The sequence below is a fragment of the Sinohyriopsis cumingii genome, unplaced genomic scaffold (genome assembly GCF_028554795.1).
Source record: "Sinohyriopsis cumingii isolate HCF-2022 unplaced genomic scaffold, ASM2855479v2 utg002820l, whole genome shotgun sequence".
Classification (NCBI taxonomy): Eukaryota; Metazoa; Mollusca; class Bivalvia; order Unionida; family Unionidae; genus Sinohyriopsis; species Sinohyriopsis cumingii.
The window spans coordinates 308,011-325,587 of NW_028316312.1; the positions used below are offsets into that span (position 1 = coordinate 308,011).

The following is a 17,577-nucleotide window of genomic DNA, read 5'->3' on the forward strand; positions in this document are numbered from 1 at the left end:
TTCTGAATTAATGAGGTTCCTCTCTATATAAAGTAAAACCTGTCTTGAGAGACCACCACTTCTACCAATAAAAATGGTCTCTCAAGACAGGTGGCCTCTGATAACAGGTTTGTACAAAAGAGCAGTTTCCAAGATCAAATTTATGAAGTGTTCAAAAAAGAAAAGAAACCTCAATCACTGTACATATATTATATTCTTCATTCATAGTTCTTGTTAAAATATTGCATGCATTTATCTGAAGAAAAAAATTATATAAAGATATACGTCATTAAATATGAAGCACATTGATATATAGCATATAAAATCATTTCTAATTTACTCCTTGTCCTTTATAACACCGTGAATTCGTTTCATTGACATTTCAACTGCTATTTTGCGAGTGGTCTCCTCTATTTTTTTACTTCTTAAAATTACATTAATTCTTTCTTCCTGTGTTAGAATTTGTCTCATTTGAGTTGGAGGCTTTGCCATTGTTTTTAAGGTGCTAAGTCCTAACATTATCAGCACTCAATGGTAACAACAACAGTAATAATGGTTCTAATAAAATATATGTGGAATATATATAAATGAAATAAAAATATATAAACAACTTATCGAGAAACAGAACAATTTACTCAGAGATAAAAGTCAAAGGCTTAATTCACAGATGACATAAAGTGATTAACTTTATAAACAACTGTCTAACTGGCTGCACAACTTGAACAGACGACGGCTTGGTGTGTGGGATATAATCACTGTAACATTGAAAAAATACTACAACAACACAACCATTAACAATAACAATCGAACTAAGGAAACAATTCTCACTTTCCAGTTTAATAAAGACCTCATTCACCCCCAGGCATTACAGATTAACTCCAAAAACCAACTATGGGCACTACAATGGCAGTCATGTACCTTTGCTGGTTTATAGTTGATGACAAATAATACTAAATGCTTGACCTGCCAAATTTACAGGCCAGTAGCCAGGCCCTTTGTTTGATCTTCATCAGAACAGTCTTTACTTTTCAAGCAGTTGTGGTTACAAATGATTAAATAAAGGTCAGTGGTGTTTGTCTCTATTTTCATGATATGGATGTTTATAATGTTGGAACAATCTGCATTTACTAAAGTCTGGTTTACGATCAATGATACATGGCACTACCTGCATGACCTACATAATTTCAGAAATCGATAACCAGTCTTTTGAGGAGGTTTTCAGAACAGTCTGAGCAGTCATAGTTACAAAGGATTAAATAAAGGCCAGTGGTGTTTACCTCTGCTTTTGTTGTGGTCATTCATAGCAGTGTCAAAATGTGTATAAAACTATCACAGATTTTACTCAAAGGGATTGTTACCATGTGTACTTCTAATTGTTGTAATATTACCAGCATCAGGCAAATGTGATATAATTATAATGTCGGTGTTGTACTAAGCTAAAAGCCAGTTCTTTAATATATATATAATGTAGAAACAAGTTTGAAGAAAATGGAAGAATATAACTTTCTAAATGTTATATACCGGGTCCATGATAAGGAAACTAGAGTTCTCCTTCAGCACTGTGAAGAAATCTTGCACACTTCCTTGGATTCCTAGTCTACTCATAACCTGTAAAAATACAACAAGGTATAAATGATAAGCAACTGAATCACAGCATCAGTCATTAAAAGACTGGGCAGTGGAACAATATATAAAGGTAGCAAGATATATATCAAGAGAGAGAGAGAGAAAGAGAGAGAAAAACACCACATATGTTCAGGGCCTGAAAATTCTGGTGGTCCATTATCAATTCTTTTTATCTCTGGACCAGTCATTTGCAAGCAGCACTAGCCCAATCTACCTTTAATATTTCTTATTTGTTCCACTAAATTCAAGAAAATGCATTTTTTAGTCCTTAATTCATCTGACAAGAGCCATAAAAGTGCACTGATGCATGGGGAAGTCGATCAAGACTAGTAGCATACAATCACCCTAAAAATCTGTAAATTTAGCATGCAATGTGCTAAGCACCAGTCTAAGCTGTGTCTTCCTCATTTGTTCTCAACCATAGCTAAAACTAAGCATCAACAGTATCATCAAGCCTTCCTATGAGTTGATTTAGATATTGTTCTAGCCTTCCTATGAGTCGATTTAGATATTGTTCTAGCCTTCCTATGAGTCGATTTAGATATTGTTCTAGCCTTCCTATGAGTTGATTTAGATATTGTTCTAGCCTTACTAAGAGTCAATTTAGATATTGTTCTAGCCTTCCTATGAGTTGATTTAGATACTGTTCTAGCCTTCCTATGAGCTGATTTAGATATTGTTCTAGCCTTCCTATGAGTTGATTTAGATACTGTTCTAGCCTTACTATGAGTTCATTTAGATATTGTTCTAGCCTTACTATGAGTCAATTTAGATATTGTTCTAGCCTTCCTATCAATTGATTTAGATACTGTTCTAGCCTTACTATGAGTCAATTTAGATTCTGTTCTAGCCTTCCTATGAGATGATTTAGATATTGTTCTAGCCTTCCTATGAGTTGATTTAGATATTGTTCTAGCCTTACTATGAGTCAATTTAGATATTGTTCTAGCCTTCCTATGATTTAGATATTGTTCTAGCCTTCCTATGAGTTGATTCAGATATTGTTCTAGCCTTCCCATGAGTCAATTTAGATATTGTTCTAGCCTTCCTATGATTTAGATATTGTTCTAGCCTTCCTATGAGTCGATTTAGATATTGTTCTAGCCTTCCTATGAGTTGATTTAGATATGGATTTACCATTTGAAGGCAAAAATTCAACCAGAGAATTAGTCTGCAACAAGATGTTTTGCACTATAAGGAATAAAATGTCACAGGTGCAAAAATAATGAAAATTATTATACAAATATATGTATTCTGACTTTCCCAGATTGCTGGAAAAAGGCTTGTCCATGGGATGAGTATGATGAGAAGCAATCATTTATGTTTCATTCAGCGTGTATGGCATACTCAGAGTCAGCCAATAATTAAAACATCTTATTCAAAGGCATGCAAAGTTTTATAACTGACTCATTACCAGCACATGAAACAAACTGAATGCACATAAGCCCCGAGTGACTGAGAGGTCTAAAGCGCTCACCGTTACGGATCACTGCCATCCTGAGTTCTTCTTCCACCATTTATACTGGCCGCCATGTATAGCCTATATTGTGCTGAAAAAATGCCATTAAACCCTAAAACAACAACAACCATAATGGTTATTGATAGTAAATAAAACACACCCCTCTCAATCATCAAGGTCATGATTGCCTGAACATTTACAAAGCTGAGTGAGCAACTAGTTATTCATCATACCAGAGCTAGTTGATTTCGGTCCTGACACTACTGCACGCTGACTGCTTTCTTCTGAGAAACATGGCAATTGACACATACACTTTGAGAGACCAAGGCAAAGTTCATCTGAAGCTGAGAAGTCTACCAAAATAGTCTGAGTTTTCTCTGATTTCCCACCCCACTTTTGATATTCTTACCTAAAGAAAATGACAAAAAATCCAAATTGGGTTGGGAAAGGTCAAAGGAAACTCTATGTGACAAGTGAATTGTTACTCTTAGAGCCACTGACTCTATATAAATCAACTTTACAGGTTGTTTTCTCATCTGTTTGACCAAAGAGCTTTCAATAGCAAATGTTTTCAATTTTTATTTGATGTTGAGAACTTATAGACCTAAATGTTTTAGTTAATTACAGCACTGAGATTCAAAGAGGCTCCACCAATAAAGAGATAATTATGATATCTGAAAATTTCAAATTTCAAGGTTCCTAAAATAATTAAACTAAATAAACAATAAAGTAGTTTTCTGGATCTTGAGTTTGTAATTATTTTGTTATTTCTCCTGTCTTAGTTTTTGTTAAACAATGTAGTAAATATATGAATGTCCGACTTATGTGTGGACCACCACCAGTACCTGTGAAATTTATGGTTTTACTGGCCTTGGACTGTGAGTTAAAAACAATTTTTTTTTAGGTCCGCATATTGGATAATATTCATCTAATAAATAGTTCATATCATGAAAGTTATTCAATGAAATGAGAATTAATTTTACTGTCCAAGGTCATTCTATTCATCTTAATTATACAAGAATATCACTCTTTCATGTAATTCACAACTCCTGGTATTTGGCCCCATCCTTGTAGAAGAGTCTCAGAGTCAGTTTAAACAGAAGATAAAATGCCCATTTTGCTTTTATAATCAACACTGCACAGATCAAATATTCAGTTAAAATTGATCAGAAAAAGGATATTGTGTACACTAATTAAAAGGTCTGAAAGAGGATATTGTGTTCACTAATCATAAATAGGTCAGAAAAGGGATATTGTGTACACTAATAAATAGGTCAGAAAAGGGATATTGTGTACACTAATAAAAAGGTCAGAAAAGGGATATTGTGTACACTAATAAATAGGTCAGAAAAGGGATATTGTGCACACTAACAAATGGACAAAAAAGAGATGCTGAGTGCACAATAAATAGATCAAAAAGGGATATTGAGTACAGTAGTAAATAGATCAGAAAAGGGATATTGTGTACAGTAATAAATAGATCAAAAAAGAGATATTGTGTACAGTATTAAATTGATCAAAAAAGAGATATTGTGTACAGTATTAAATTGATCAAAAAAGAGATTGTGTACAGTATTAAATTGATCAAAAAAGAGATATTGTGTACAGTATTAAATTGATCAAAAAAGAGATATTGTGTACAGTATTAAATTGATCAAAAAAGAGATATTGTGTACACTAATAAATAGGAACACTATTATTGCTAAATACCTTTAAGATATCTTGGTAAATGCGGTCTACTTCATCCAAACCTTTTTGGTGGACTTCTTCTGGTGTGATATTAGTAAGGGAGGTATGCCATCGTAGCATATGTATGTAATTTTGTGTCCCATTCTTCCAGCCATGTATTCCCCAACTTTTCCTTGTATGGGGCATATATACCTAAAATGGACACTGATAATTCTAACCATTTGCCTTTGTTGACTTTCCTGAAATTTCTAAGTACTGACTTCATAGAAGAGAATTTCCTATGATCCTATTCTAACTATTCCATGTAATTCAAAATAATCTAAATTAATATGTCAGTTATAGTCTACAAGTTTGACAGTTACAGTCTCACGAGTAAGTCAGTTTCAGTCTACTAGTTTGATAGTTACAGTCTCACGAGTAAGTCAGTTTCAGTCTACTAGTTTGATAGTTACAGTCTACTAGTTTGACAGTTAGTTTCACTAGTATGTCAGTTAGTCTACTAGTTTGACAGTTACAGTCTACTAGTTTGACAGTTAGTCTCACTAGTATGTCAGTTACAGTCTACTAGTTTGACAGTTACAGTCTAACTAGTTTGACAGTTGCAGTCTCACTAGTATGTCAGTTACAGTCTACTAGCTTAACAGTTACAGTCTCACTAGTATGACAGTTACAGTCGTATTGGTTTCATCAGTATGACAGTAACAGTCTCAATAGTATGTCAGTCTCATCAGTGTCAGTCACATTAGTATGTTAATCTCATTAGTGTGTCAGTCTCATTAGTATGTCAGTTACAGTGTCATTAGCATGTTAGTCTCATTAGCATATTAGTTAGTCTCATTAGTATGTCAGTCTTGTTAGTATGTCTGTTACATTCTCATTAGTATGTCAGTCTCATTAATATGTCAGTTAGTGTCATTAACATGTCAGTTACAGTCTCATTAGTATGTCAGTTAGAGTGTCATTAACATGTCAGTTACAGTCTCATTAGCATGTCAGTTTCATTTGTTTGTCAAATACAGTCTCATCAGTATGTCAGTTACAGTCGTATTAGTATGTCATTTATTCTCATTAGTATGTCAGTTACAGTCTCAACAATATGTCAGTCTCATCAGTATGTCAGTTAGTCTCATTAGTATGTCAGTTACAGTCTCATTAGTATGTAAGTTAGTCTCATCAGTATGTCAGTTACAGTCTCATCAGTATGTCAGGTACAGTCTCATCAGTATGTCAGTAACAGTCTCATCAGTATGTTAGTAACAGTCTCATCAGTATGTCAGTTACAGTCTCATTAGTATGTCAGTAACATCAGTATGTCAGTAACAGACTCATCAGTATGTTAGTTACAGTCTTGTCAGTATGTCAATTACAGTCTCATCAGTATGTCAGTAACAGTCTCATCAGTATGTTAGTTACAGTCTTGTCAGTATGTCAATTACAGTCTCATCAGTATGTCAGTAACAGTCTGATCAGTATGTTAGTTACAGTCTCATCACTATGTCAGTTACAGTCTCATTGGTATGTCAGTAACAGTCTCATCAGTATGTTAGTTACAGTCTCATTAGTATGTCAGTAACATCAGTATGTCAGTAACAGTCTCATCAGTATGTTAGTTACAGTCTTGTCAGTATGTCAATTACAGTCTCATCAGTATGTCAGTAGCAGTCTCATCAGTATGTTAGTTACAGTCTTGTCAGTATGTCAATTACAGTCTCATCAGTATGTCAGTAACAGTCTCATCAGAACATCAGTTACAGTCTCATCAGTATGCCAGTAACAGCTTCATCAGTATGTCAGTTACATTTAAATAACTAGAATTGAAATGGATGAAAAAGTCATCTTAATTCGCTAATGGCAGAAAGACAATTTGACTATACTGTATCCATCTGAGTTGCTTTTCATGACCAGCAAATTGCACCTCTAACTATTCTTTACTTTTATAAGAAGCAGATAAAATCTAATAACATACCTAACCTTTGATGTGGTCAGTAAAGTGCCAAAGGTGACCATAATCGAATAAAATGTATAACTAAACAAAAGAATAATAGTATTGTAAACAAAATTGACATAGTATAAGAATAAAATAATTTATGGCATTTTTTCTTACTATATAGTCTGAAGCTCTGGTTAGTGATTACATAATAGCATACACTGAGTATATACTATGAGGCAACCATAGTGAATATATACCGTATGGCAACCATAGTGAATATATACTGTATGGCAACCATATTAAATATATACTGTATGGCAAGCATACTGAGTACATACTGTGAGGCAACCATACTGAGTATATACTGTGTGGCAAGCATATTGAATATATACTGTATGGCATCCATATTGAGTATAAACTATGAGGAAACCATACTGAGTATATACTGAGGCAAGCATACTGAGTATATACTATGAGACAAGCATACTGAGTATATACTATGTGGCAAGCATACTGAGTATATACTGTGTGGCAAATATACTGAATATATACTGTGAGGCAACCATACTGAGCATATACTGTCAGGCAACCATATTGAGTATATTCTGTGAGACAACCATACTGAGTATATACTGTCAGGCAACGATACTGAGTATATACTATCAGGTAACCATACTGAGTATATACTGTGAGCACCCATACTGAGCATATACTGTGTGGCAACCATATGGAGTATATACTGTGAGGCAACCATACTGAGTATATACTGTGAGGAACCATACCAAGTATTTACTGTGAGGCAACCATATGGAGTACATACTGTGTGGCAACCATACTGATAATATACTGTGAGCAACCATACTGAGTATTTACTGTGTGGAAACCATACTGAGTATAGGCTGTGAGGCAACTATACTGAGTATATACTGTGAGGAACCATACCGAGTATTTACTGTGAGGCAACCATATGGAGTATATACTGTTTGGCAACCATACTGATAATATACTGTGAGCAACCATACTGAGTATTTACTGTGAGGCAACCATACTGAGTATAGGCTGTGAGGCAACCATACTGAGTATAGGCTGTGTGGCAACCATACTGAGTATAGGCTGTGAGGCAACTATACTGAGTATAGGCTGTGAGGCAACTATACTGAGTATAGGCTGTGAGGCAACCATACTGATCACATGTAGAAGACTTTCAATCCATCAAAATCACCACAACAGTTTAACCCTGAGTTTATAAACAGTGTTGGAAATCTACTGAATGTAAAACTGTATGAGCCAGAAAAGTTGGACATATGTTAGGTGTTAGAACATATATTAGTTAAAAAGATAGGGTAAATGTCATTTTAACACATTAACCCCTGGAGCTTTTTGTCCTTTTCGCCTGAAAATCGAGTAGGAAACACATTTTGAAAGCTATTTCTGAACAGATCCGAAAACACTAAATCTCCGGTGATCTTTTAAAAACATACTGCCTAGTTGTGTTAGAAACATTGTTTTTCATTAGCTATTTGACTCGCGCATGAGCAGAAGGGTAAAAGTTGGAAGGTTTAGGGGGTTTTTTTTGTGCTAATCAGAGCCATTATTTTTGTATGGAGACCAATCTTTATTCCAAATGCCCTTCTTATCCTACTTTTTGCAAAGGCTCATCTGTCTGTTTGCAGTTCATACCTGTTTGCCTTAGATCCGAGACCAAAAAGTCTAAAATCCAGACATAAAATCAGATTACGACCACGGGTGAATTTTCAGTAGAAAAAAGTCTGCTCCAAAATATGAGGTTTTTCATCTGTATTTTGTAGTGCAACTAGACATTACAGATTATTTGTTATCATTGTAGAGCTACATCTGTGTACCTTTCTATTATACCACCCACTTTAGTGTATCATGCATGACCATGACACAACAGAGCTTGGCAGTAGGCTACTACCTCCTGCCCCGTTAAGTCATCACTAGGTGTAACTGTGTTAAAAGAGGCATATTACTATCATTCTGATACATACCTTTTGTATGAATAACTTGACTGCTTTCAATTTTAGAATGAACTTCTTAATCGCTGTCTTCATACGTTCTGTCATATGCTGCCTGTAATGAAGATTAATGTTCATTCCATTGAATATAAATGTTAAATATTGTACACTTTTGCTTATTTTTATTTAATTCCTTTCCAAAATCATATCTAAAGGATAACAATAAAAGGAAACATAACATTATCATATGATAATATCTGAATTTTCTGTTCAATGGATATATATATATATATATATGGGTGGGTGTCATAAAATTTATACAAAACAATGAAAAATGATTACATTTACTAATTATGTTTATACATGAAACTAAATCACATGATATAATAAACCTTTCTTACAAAGTGTCACCAAGTATAAATGCTGCTTTGACTTCGAAGAATGGTTCAATGAAAGGAAAGGAAGATTCATTTGCCGTTAGCTCATCTATTTGGCCTGGAATCCGACTCTAAATAAAATGAATATTACTATATTTAAAAAACATGTCATACATATAGTATTTATAGGTTACTGCATTTGTATGGGAAAATATGAACGAGTTTTTGGATGAAATACTGCATGACCTTGGGAGTGCAGTATATCCATCTGACAAAACGAGTTCATATTTTCCAATACAAATGCAGTAACCATTTATTATATGCTCATTTTCTTATTCTACCTAAGGCTTAATTACATAAACAAAAGAAACAAGGTAAATGAATGTATGCCATATTCCAAATTAAATACACAAGCACAGATTCATCATTACACAAAACAACATTATTAATGCGCACATAATTCCGCCCAGACAAATTTGAACTTAGTCGTGCACTTGACATAACTTTCAAAAGAAAATGGCGTGTCTAGTTAAAATTGAAATTTCCAGTCATATTGTGAATGAATACGCATTGCAACAACTTTTCCATTTGATCTGGAATGATTAGAATTTTGTATTTTGTTTCGATTCTACGAAAGTTCGTGATTTTGGACTGGAATCATCTGTGCAAATTGTACATGAAATACATTGGATTGAAGCAACGTGGGAGAAGCCTGATTACATCTGCAAGTGTGTTTGTTCTGCCATTGACTATCTGAAATCATAATGTGGGAAAAATATGAGGTGTTTCAATTGTAATTATCAAAAAGACGCTAACGAATTTAATATTTATTTCATTTTGAGTGCAGTAAGGAAGATTTAACTGCAATTGGAATATAGTCGAAATTACAGTACAATTTCAAAATGTGTAATCAAGCTTGAGAACTCATGACATGGCAAATTCAGATTTGCAGAACTAAGAAAGTACATTTTGAGGAAATTCTGGATGTAAGTATATTTTTTTGCCATTCTTATTACCAGCTAAAAGAGACAGTTTATGCCATTATAGCTTGCATGTTATTTGTAGGTACCAAGCAATTTTATGAAATCTGGTGTCCATCACAAAATCTGAAACAACGTATCAAAAAGTCAACGTGGCATGTAGCAAAGCAGTGGGTATGTTGCAGTCCATGAAACATCTGCTTTAGTTCATTCAGAAACAAATTTAATCAACCAAAACATATTGCGCCTACTATGCAAATGTACATGATTTATTTACAAAGTAGTTCCTAATACACTACTATGCACTTGTCCTGCGCATGGTTGCAATATAAAGGGGTGAAATATTGTAAAATAATGAACGATCTGATAATGTAAAGTTCACAGAGAAAAAAATAGCATATAATAAAAATAAGTATCATCCTACTTTAACATTCATAAGAAAGATGTTTTGCCTTTAATAAGTACTACTGGTAACAGACTCATTTTTTCTTCTTTTTATACGCTCATCTTGAAGTGTCACAATGAAGGAAAATATTTCATAGTGTTATAATTCCAAATGTGACATAATTGATTTGCTTGGTCTTCTTATCACTGAAACATGCATAGATTTGCAATTACTAGTCTTGGATCTACCCAGAATATAGTGAAAATGGAGGCCTGAGGCCTGTCAGTTCAAGGTCTGTGTAGTTCTTGACATTAATCTGAGGAATGTACACCTCATGTACCGGTAGTTTCCTTACCAGTATCTAGACATTACATCACCTCATGTACCGGTAGTTTCCTTACTAGTATCTAGACATCACCTCACCTCATGTACCAGTAGTTTCCTTACCAGTATCTAGACATCACATCACCTCATGTACTGGTAGTTTCCATACTATTATCTAGACATCACGTCACCTCACATACCAGTATCTAGACATCACCTCATCTCATGTACCAGTAGTTTCCTTACCAGTATCTACACATCACATCACCTCTTGTACCAGTAGTTTCCTTATCAGTATCTAGACATCAGATCACCTCATGTACCAGTAGTTTCCTTACCAGTATCTAGACACAGCAATAATGGCAATGTAGTTATAGTTAAGACACCTGTTGCAGTAGATACACTGTGTTCAAGGCAAAGCAGAATATCAGGAAAAATGGCCTGGATGTCATCTATTTTGAACTGCATCATCCTGTTTATATCCATTACAAAACTTGTACATGGATAGGGGGCTATATTTTGAACCATTAACATCTCTTAGCATCCAAAGTGACCATTGGATATGAAACTTACATGTGTGCATTTAGTGTTGGAGTGCATACACTTTTTTTTGGCTTCAAACTCAGATATGGGAGGTAAAATGAATCATATTCCTACCTTTTTGAGTTGGAATTATAGCAATTACAGCTATTCAAAAATGTACAGCTGTATTAAGTACTCTATTTTATCAAAGTCTGATATTTGGTATGTTGATGTTGCGTCTAATTTGTGCATATACACTATCCCTTGCACCAAAAGGACCATCAAGACTTTGAATAATGTCAAAAACATAAACTGCAGTGCATTCAGTTCAAAACATTCTAGTAGTGGATGCATAATCTGAAATTTGGCAATGACATGAAAATGTAATCTGAATAAAGGCAATAATTTTTTTAACAACATTTGACCCACATCAGTAACAATTTATGGCAAATAGGTGGTTTGCAAAAATATCACCAGGCAACAAGAAAATCTCTTTGGAGTAACATTTATTTTTTTCATTCGATCCTAAAAGCATTTATTTTAGCAACAATAAACAACACTTGTGAGACAGCTTTCTTAGGACACAATAAACACACATGTAAGATAACTCTCTTATCACACACTAGAGCATATGCATGTGAGAAACATGCAATTATAACAAGACTCATACTAATACGTACCACAGAGACATTATTCAGAGTATGGTTATATTTAATAGCCAGTCTTGCAGCTTCCATCATTTCACTGTACTGAAAATAATAAAAAATATGAATATAACTGTAGTGCTAGATAAAAAGTGTATGGGAGATTGCAAATATATTGCAGTGTTTAACCAAAGCTCCCTTTCCTTGACATAATAATACACAAAGTTGCTTCTACCATGAAATATGGTGAGCCACATAAGAAAAAACATTTGCATCAAATAATGCCATATTTTAAAACAAAAATATTATTATCATAAATATTATTATTAAGATATTTTAGTACAGACCCTGTGTTTCTAAGTTCAGATCACAAACACATACCCACAAATAATCTTTTTTTCACTTGTCAAAAACACCCCAAAAATCACAAAATAAATGAATACTTAACCAAGATGTAAAGGATACAGTACAACCTGTTATGAGAGACCACCCCTTCTGCCAACAAAAATGGTCTCTCAAGACAGGTGGTCTCTTGTAACAGATTTGTACAAAAAGGCCAGTTTCCAAGATCCAATTTCACAACAATTTAAAGAAGCATAACCACAATCACTGTACAAATATTCTATTCTTTATTAATAGTTCTTGTTAAAATATTGTATGCATTCATCTGAAAACAAAATTATATAGCATTAAAGATCTACTTCAATCATTAAACATGAAGTCACATTTACATTTGAAGATCATATGTACATGCATTAGCATATGAAATCATTACTGATTTACTCCTTTTTCTATATAGCACCCTAAATTTGTATTACCAACATTTAAACTGCTATTTTGTGAGAGGTTTGCTCTTTTTCAATTCTTTTGAATACAACATTCATATTTTCCAATATTAAAATCTGTCTCATTTTAGTTGGAGGTTCTTCCATTCTTATTAAGGTATCAACATTATTAGTGTTATGTTGTAATATCAACTGTAAAGACAGTTTTTAACAAGGCTTTGGGAAGTATATAAAATCTAAACATGTGCATTGCATATCTAACAATTAATGAAATAAAAAGAAACAGTTATCTCATCCAGAAACAGAATCATTTACTCAGAGACAAAAGTCAACAGCTTAATTCAAAGAAGACATACAGGGATTAACTCTATCAACAAAGTGTGCAACCTGGTCACACCAACTTGAATAGACGACAACTTGGTGACTGGGATGTAATCACTAACATCTGGGGAGAAGAAAAAAAAAAAAAAACCATCACAAGCCTTGAACACTATTAGTCGAATCCCTCAAATGATTCGCACTTGCCGGTTTAATAGACACAGACTTTATTCACCCCCAAGGTAATACGGATTTACTCTAAAGACAAACAATTTACACGACCAGTACATTAATTTGGGCACTACAATGACAAATTACTGATATGAATATTAGACTGGTTTATGGACTGTGCCATCTGTCACTATATACAAAATGGGTAGCCAGAATCCTTTTCTTTTCTTTATAAGATTTTTTTTTTGTTTTTATGTGTCTTTTTGATCAGAAAAATCTTTACTATTAAAGCGATCATTGTTACAAATGATTAAATAAAGGTAAGTGGTGTCTGTCTATGTTCTCATGATACGGACGGTCGTTCATAGTTTGATATGAATGGAAACCAGGCTAAGTGCAGGAATACTCTACAGGTACTTTTAGTCTGGTTTACAATAGAAGATATGAAACACTAAAAGCATACCTACAAAATTTCAAATAGTGGAAGGCAGCCTCCGTTTTTGTTTAGAAAGTCATTTGATTAAATAAAGGTCAGTGGAGTTTCTCCTCATTTTTGCAACTGCAGTCGTTCATGGCAGTGTCAAAATGGCCTATTTCGCCAAGAAATCCTGGTCATTGGTCACATTCAGCAGGTGGTCACTCATGACAGCATTAATATAATAAAATCAATCTGTGCATTATGATTGTGGTCTGAAATGACAGGTGGTCGCTCATAGCAGAGGTTGCTCATAGCAGATTTTACTGTACTATCAAATCTTTTTATAACAACAAAAAAAATCACACTACCCTACAGTATAAATAATTTGTTTGGCTATGTATTTCCATGCACATATCACATACCCACAATTAACCTTTCATTTTATTTTTTTTAAACGCCGTAAACCCAATTTGTTTTGAGGGGGGAAAGGGAATTACATACCATCATGTAGTGGGCTGTTCACCTATGTGCTTTTTATTTTGGTCAAAATGATAATTTTTAATTAAGAACTCTGTATTATGATATTACAACAGTGAAAAACATGTCTTCAGACTTCATCATTATCTGTCATAAATTTACAATTGTCAAAAGAACATTAACATTATTATAATTTTTAATCTTCAACAATGTCTATCTTGTAATTTTCAAATAAATATTTATGAAATAAAATGTTATTAATCTTAGGGGTTACCTTTACAGAATCATACCTGCTGTGGCATCTTCTCGATCCGAACAATGAAATTCAGATAATCAGCATGGGTCTCAAAAGGTGTCACATCTACCAATTCTTTTGGGTTGGTTAAAAATCCCTCAAGGAAATTGAATGGATTCAATGGATGGAACCTTCATAAAATAGAAAATATGAAGATTTGCTGACACATCTAAAACATAAAAACACATTTGATGGTAAATTTCTGAACCAGTTACATCTGTGTTAAACATAATGACATACATGGTTAGGATTAATATTGTTCAAAGGAATGTTGGAACACAGAAAGCATAACCTTTCAGCTATAAAGCTTAAAAACAAATCACTTGCATACTATTTGCCAGCCGCTAATTTTTCTACTGGGGATTGTAAATACCACATTCTGACAAAATAAGCTATGAATACACAGCATTAATAAAAAAATCAATGAACAATTTATTTTAATTATTTTATAGCATTTTTTACTCCATAGGGTTCATTAAAAGTTGCTGGAGAAATACATGTACTTAAATTAACAGATTTCCATGCAATACTAATGCCCTGCACTCTCTGTTCATGTAACTGGATATTCAGTTGTGTCTTTTGAGACTACCCAATAATCTAACCCTAGTAGTACCTATACAGAACACACACATAAGGAGCTATACTGGATATGATGGACTAGCATGAAACTAGGCCTACATAAAAAAAATGTCCAACCATCTCAATGAAATGTAATCAAATTTTTAGTCTACCAAAAGTTTATCACCTGTATGCAAATCTTGTGACAATTTGACCCAAGTAAATACTCTAACACTTAATGAGGAATAATAATAAAAATAATAATAATATAATTATTATTATTATTTTATTATTATTATTATTATTGTATCGTTTTCAGTGTCCCGTTACAACATTCTCATGACATTTCCTTTACTACTGCCTCCATGCATATCATTTTTTGTATGTATTATTGTATCTGGTCCTGGACGGCATTGATATTTGCCTCTCTTGGTTTCTGTCCTTTCTCCTTAACCAGGATACTTGTGAAAACAATATGGTTCTCCATACAATACACACATTCACATCAATCACCCCATGTTCAGTTTTCATATTAAATGTTGCTATTTTTATAAAGCACCAAATAACAAATAGTTTACTCATTTTCAGACTGATTTTCAAATTATTTCTTTATTTTTGGTTATTTAACACATATTTGAGAATTCAACCATCATTCAAACATGTAATAGACCAGATTTCATTTTGCCTTTTCTCTTAATGCTTGTTTTGTTGGTGTAAATTGTTTCTTTCCAAAGGAAGATATTGGACAGCTCAAAAAAGTTTTGAAAATATTTTGCAATTATGCTATTTTATGTATTCACATGTATTTTTAAAGTCATTGGACATTCCTTGCCAACAAAGCTAAAATAACAGGCATGAAAAAAACTTACGTCCACCATTGATATCCATCAATATATGTTGTAAGAATATCCTTCAGAATGTCATAGCTCACTGCATGTGTCTTGTCTAAATTGGACCTCTTGACTGACATTAACTGATCCAGAAATGCTTGAGCCTTGTCCTGTATAATTACATGAAATATTTACACTTATTTGGGTTTTAATATTATAAAAATGTATGTGATTAAGTGTGTGTGTGTGATTTAGATTTTTAACGTAGCTTTAAAAAATGTTCAGTCATATCGCTACGATGTCTGCAGTGTGTAGTTTATAGTGATGTCCAGCACTGGAGCATCATGCCACCGACATCTAACATAATGTCCCACCCAGTCACATTATCCTGACACTAGGCCGACCAGTCCTAACACTAACCACTTAATGCTGAGCACCAAGCAAGGCAGCTGTCAGTACCTTTTTTGTAAGTCTTTGGTATGACTCGGCCGGTGATCAAAAACCCACGACCTCCCACATCTGAGGCAGACGCTCTAACCACTAGGCCACCGGAGTGGTTAGTTTTTATAAAAATGGAAACACCAATTGAAATATTTATCAATTTTTATCTACTTCGTGCATTTAGAAAAGATACAATAATGGTATACTTTGAGCTTAGATTCATAAAATAAAACTTTGCACCTTTAAAGCTTATTTTTTTTATTTTGCAAGAAATAAATTGAAAAATAAAAAATATGGCAAGAAAAGTGTTCTGTGCACAACTTCAGTCCTTGTATGTCTTTTGAGTTTGTGAAACCTGACAATCTTGACATCTAGACTTTGTGACAAGACAGTACAGCTAAAATGAATAGGAAATTAATGTTTATTTCCTTTTAAGAATAACTCTGTGTAATTTTAAATTCAGAGTATTTAATATTTGGAGATCACCACATTTATATTACTCTGAGCAAAACAATCAAACTACATGTATTGCACTAGTCTGTATGATATCTAAGTCAAAATGTGAGTCCTACACCATTACACTCTGTTGTCCTACACCATTACACTCTGTTGTCCTACACCATTATATTCTGTCGTCTACACCATTCAATATCTTTATGATTATTTAACATCTGAAAACTTTTCACTGGTTGAATGCCATGTTTGCATATCACTTCGTGCAACAAGTACAGGAGTACAGTTTTCCACTATATTATATTTATTAAAATTAAAACATAACTAAATCAGAAATATGGCAGAGCCAATTACAGCAGAAAGTAGATGCCACATAATTTAAAAAGTTTCATTTACATTTTCTGTCTCATTTTTTTCTTGAACAGGAATGCTTTTTGGTAGATATCTGTATTTAGATATCTGCATGATCTATAAAGAGACCAATGTTGTAATTCTACTATAATAATGTTCTAAATTCTCAAAAAATTGACAATGCCAAGTTTCATTGCTGTAATGAGGGATGTCATAATTAGGGGTAAAATGATTCATGAATATATCAATACAAGGGGTTGAGAACCGATATGAACAATACTTACCATATGCAAATTATTTTAATCTTCAGCATCTTGAATAAAATAAGAACTTTATTTGCACTGTCTTTCTTTAAATTGAGAATACAATTGAGACAGCTGTCTCTGGCACACAATTTTGTTAGTAAAAATAAAGAAGGATATTAGTAACACTCACAAAACTTCTACAAATTAACACAAAGTGATGTGGGCTGTAATCCCCAATACCCACCCACCCATCACCTGGAATCCCATGCTAATTATCTTTTCCCAACAATATGTTCAATATAAAGGAGCCACTCCAAATGTGTTCCACATGTATAATTATGTAC

At 33.5% G+C, this 17,577-nt stretch overlaps 1 protein-coding gene across 3 annotated transcripts in view; it reads right to left on the bottom strand.

Moving 5' to 3' along the window:
- Positions 1-17,577, bottom strand: part of LOC149770036 (uncharacterized) — an 86,869-nt gene that overhangs the window by 33,048 nt on the left and 36,244 nt on the right. For all 3 annotated transcript variants that reach the window (XM_089949493.1, XM_089949495.1, XM_089949496.1), the window contains exons 6-12: positions 15,783-15,913; positions 14,351-14,486; positions 11,928-11,996; positions 9,061-9,167; positions 8,693-8,774; positions 4,775-4,945; positions 1,501-1,587 (exon numbers count right to left, since the gene is read on the bottom strand). In XM_089949493.1, the coding sequence (XP_089805619.1) occupies positions 1,501-1,587; positions 4,775-4,945; positions 8,693-8,774; positions 9,061-9,167; positions 11,928-11,996; positions 14,351-14,486; positions 15,783-15,913 (783 nt within the window). The remainder of the gene's footprint in view (positions 1-1,500; positions 1,588-4,774; positions 4,946-8,692; positions 8,775-9,060; positions 9,168-11,927; positions 11,997-14,350; positions 14,487-15,782; positions 15,914-17,577) is intronic.